The sequence below is a fragment of the Anneissia japonica genome, unplaced genomic scaffold (assembly GCF_011630105.1).
Source record: "Anneissia japonica isolate Jap-2015-1 unplaced genomic scaffold, ASM1163010v1 scaffold287769_len469884_cov163, whole genome shotgun sequence".
NCBI classification, from domain to species: Eukaryota; Metazoa; Echinodermata; class Crinoidea; order Comatulida; family Comatulidae; genus Anneissia; species Anneissia japonica.
This window is the reverse complement of record NW_022734345.1, coordinates 319,463-322,509: the sequence shown is the minus strand read 5'-3', so window position 1 is coordinate 322,509 and position 3,047 is coordinate 319,463. Positions and strand designations below refer to the sequence as shown.

At 36.3% G+C, this 3,047-nt stretch overlaps 1 protein-coding gene across 1 annotated transcript in view; it reads left to right on the top strand.

Annotated features, from left to right (window-relative positions):
- The window catches only part of LOC117116383 (glutaryl-CoA dehydrogenase, mitochondrial-like), a 4,280-nt gene extending 1,233 nt beyond the window's left edge, over positions 1–3,047 (top strand). The window contains exon 2 of the mRNA XM_033260414.1: positions 2,858–3,047. Within this exon, the coding sequence (XP_033116305.1) occupies positions 2,858–3,027 (170 nt within the window). The 3' untranslated portion in view covers positions 3,028–3,047. The remainder of the gene's footprint in view (positions 1–2,857) is intronic.

The following is a 3,047-nucleotide window of genomic DNA, read 5'->3' as shown; positions in this document are numbered from 1 at the left end:
GTGATGAATTAATACACTAGACACATGGTTTTATTTGGACACTTTATTATGACATCGTAAAGTGATGAATAAGAACACTAAACACATGACTTTATTCGTAGGCCTAGGCCTAGAGGCTAGGTCTAGCCTAGGTATCATCGTTCGTTCGCACATACGTTTATTGAGCGTTACGTACGTATTAGGTCAAAGGTTACCACAAATTTAACCCAACCTCTATTTTACGAATCCCCCGATTTACGTACGCCCTCTAGTCCCGTACCATACGTAAAATTGAGGTTCTACTGTAATAGGAGGGTTAATAAACAAGAATGCAAATACAAGACAACAAATAGAAAACTGGATGAAACATCAAGGAAAAAAGATCAAAAATGATCAATTACAGTACACTTAAAACTTTATGCCTAAACTGATTAAACAAGTATGAAAATATATCAAGATTATTATCTTGAACTAAAAGGGAATTATATAATTTACTTAATCTACAAAATAAACCATTTAGGATGGCATTAACCCTCCCAAAAAGAACATAAAATGTGGGTTTTAAATGGGAGTAACTGTAATTGTAATTTTTATTCACCATAGAAATTTAAATTATTTTTACGTATATGGTATCAGAAGGTGCATAAATCATTGGTGCAGTAGTGTGACACAGGGGCGGATCCGGTGTAGGGGTACACGGGGAGGCACGTGCCCCCCTCGTCTTGCCACTTAATTTTAAAATGTCGGTGCTATTTATGTTATGTGCTACTCACTTATCTATTCTGAAGCTGTTGTTCCCCCACCCTGCCGTTTGAAAAATGTTGGATCCCCCAGCCCCTGTGACAAGACTATCAACAGCACAGTAATAGACATCATACCAATTTTCTCCACTATTCAACCATTCGTCTATAGTTTAAAACCCCCCTTTTTTTAAAAAACTTAGCATGTGAAAAGAATAACAATGACTAAACATTATTTTTATGAACGTAGGTATGTTTAATTGTAAATTGTTAACCTTATAAATCAATTAAATACGATTTTTTTATACAAATTATTGTATACTGTATATAAATTATAAATATAAATTATTATACATAAATTATTTTTAATTAGTCTCATTGAATAGATATTATTATTATTATTATTAAATATTATTATTGTTATTGTTGTTGTTGAAAAGTTAACACAAACAATATGGTGGCTAAACGAATATTACATGTAAATATTTTTTTTAAATTTGTTTGTTCCCCGTCAAAACTTGTCGTATTCCCCGACAAGGGTAGGGCTATAGCCCCAGCCCTCCCTCTGGCGCCACCACTGCTATAGGCTTCCCCCCGGACCCCACCCGGGCTTTTCCCCTGGCTCCAGTGGCGTATCTAGAAGTCTTGAAATGGGGGCACTGATTGGGGGAGCGAAGGTGGAGTATGATCAGTTGAGGGACACTAACTCGCAAAATAAGGTGATTTTTAACTACTTGCAATTGCTTTTTTTTTAATTTTTGGAGGGGCGCCCCCCCCCCCCCCAGCACCCCTAGATACGCCTGAGCCTCGGCCGAATGCAAATTGTTAGCTCAAAATAGGAATTTTTAAAGTAATTTGTACATAACTTGCACAGGCTGTTGTTCGCACAAGTAAATCTATGCTCCGCTCAAACTAGCATCCAGTCGAATAAATTCTGCTCGAACTAGCATTCGCTCGAAGTGACATCTGCTCGAATTGACTGGTTTCCCTATATTTTTCCATATCTCTTGAAGTAAACACAAAGGCACCATATAAGACTCCCCTTTTTTTTACCCCTATCTTGACCTTGACAAGCACCCTCAAACGAATGTGCTCTTAGCTATCTATAGACCACGTCGGTGATAGGCTAGACTTGCTGAGACCAAAAATATTTTCTCAATGTTTCTCTAACCCATATGAATGGAGAGGATATTCAGCCTCAACTGCTTACCCATTGTCAATGGATTTGCACTTGATCCATTTATTAAAGCATTTTACCCAAAAAGTACAATGCAAGGAGCAGGATAAAATCACAACAATTAAACCTAGGCCTATATTTTATAGGTAGAGTATTAAGATTTTTTTTCTTTCATATGCTAGATGTTCAATAGTGGTCAAGTTAAAAGACGAAATTTTAGAATTTTAAACTTTAGCGTGTGTGTGTCATCTTGGGACATTGAATTATCATCCTGCTGTTGTTTACAATCATCCCAGTGTCCTTTCCATTTTTAAACAGTATAGTATATTACCCTATTCAGCCTACACTCTGTTGCGATCGGTTGCGATGTCAATGGTGGTAATTGGTGGTAATCTAAAACTGATTACTCCCAATCGCAATCAACAAGTGTATTCAGACCAACACAAAAAAAAACTTAAATACATTCTAGGGCCTAGGCCTCCGGAGGCTAGGCCTATGTTGACTGACCTTAGCCAAACAGTGCCTGTGGAATTCGTTTGTGATTCATTGCGATCGGATTCTGTGGTAATCGGGAGTAAATAAGATTGTGGCGCCTAATAGCAGTGGGTAACAATTGCGATATCAATTAATTATCAACTATTATTGTTGAGCTTTCACACACAATTTTACTTTGTGATAAGGTGTTGCAATTGCTACAACCGACCAATGCTAGTCTGAATGGGGTATTACCTGGAAATGCAAATACAATGCCTTCTATGCATGCTTTTTCTTTCCTAGGCTGTAGCAAAGCCAAAATGCTCTACTCAAAATACTTCTTGGTAAAATTTAGAGATCGGAGAATTATTGAGGAAAAGAAGCCAAGACTTTTATCTATATAAATTTGAAAAGTGTTTTAATTTTAATAAAGTGGTAGTGAATTTTGGAAATTTTCCTTAATTTAAATTAATTTTTTTTTTTTCAGAAAAACCTGTTAAAAAAGATAAATTTGTTCATTTTAACTACAAAGATGCCTTGGATTTAGATTGCAACTTAACAGAGGAGGAAATCATGGTGCGAGATCAGTTCCGAGAATACTGTCAAGAAAAGTTAATGCCTCGAGTGCTAATGGCCAACAGAAACGAAAGTATTTAATACTCATACACTTTGTTTAT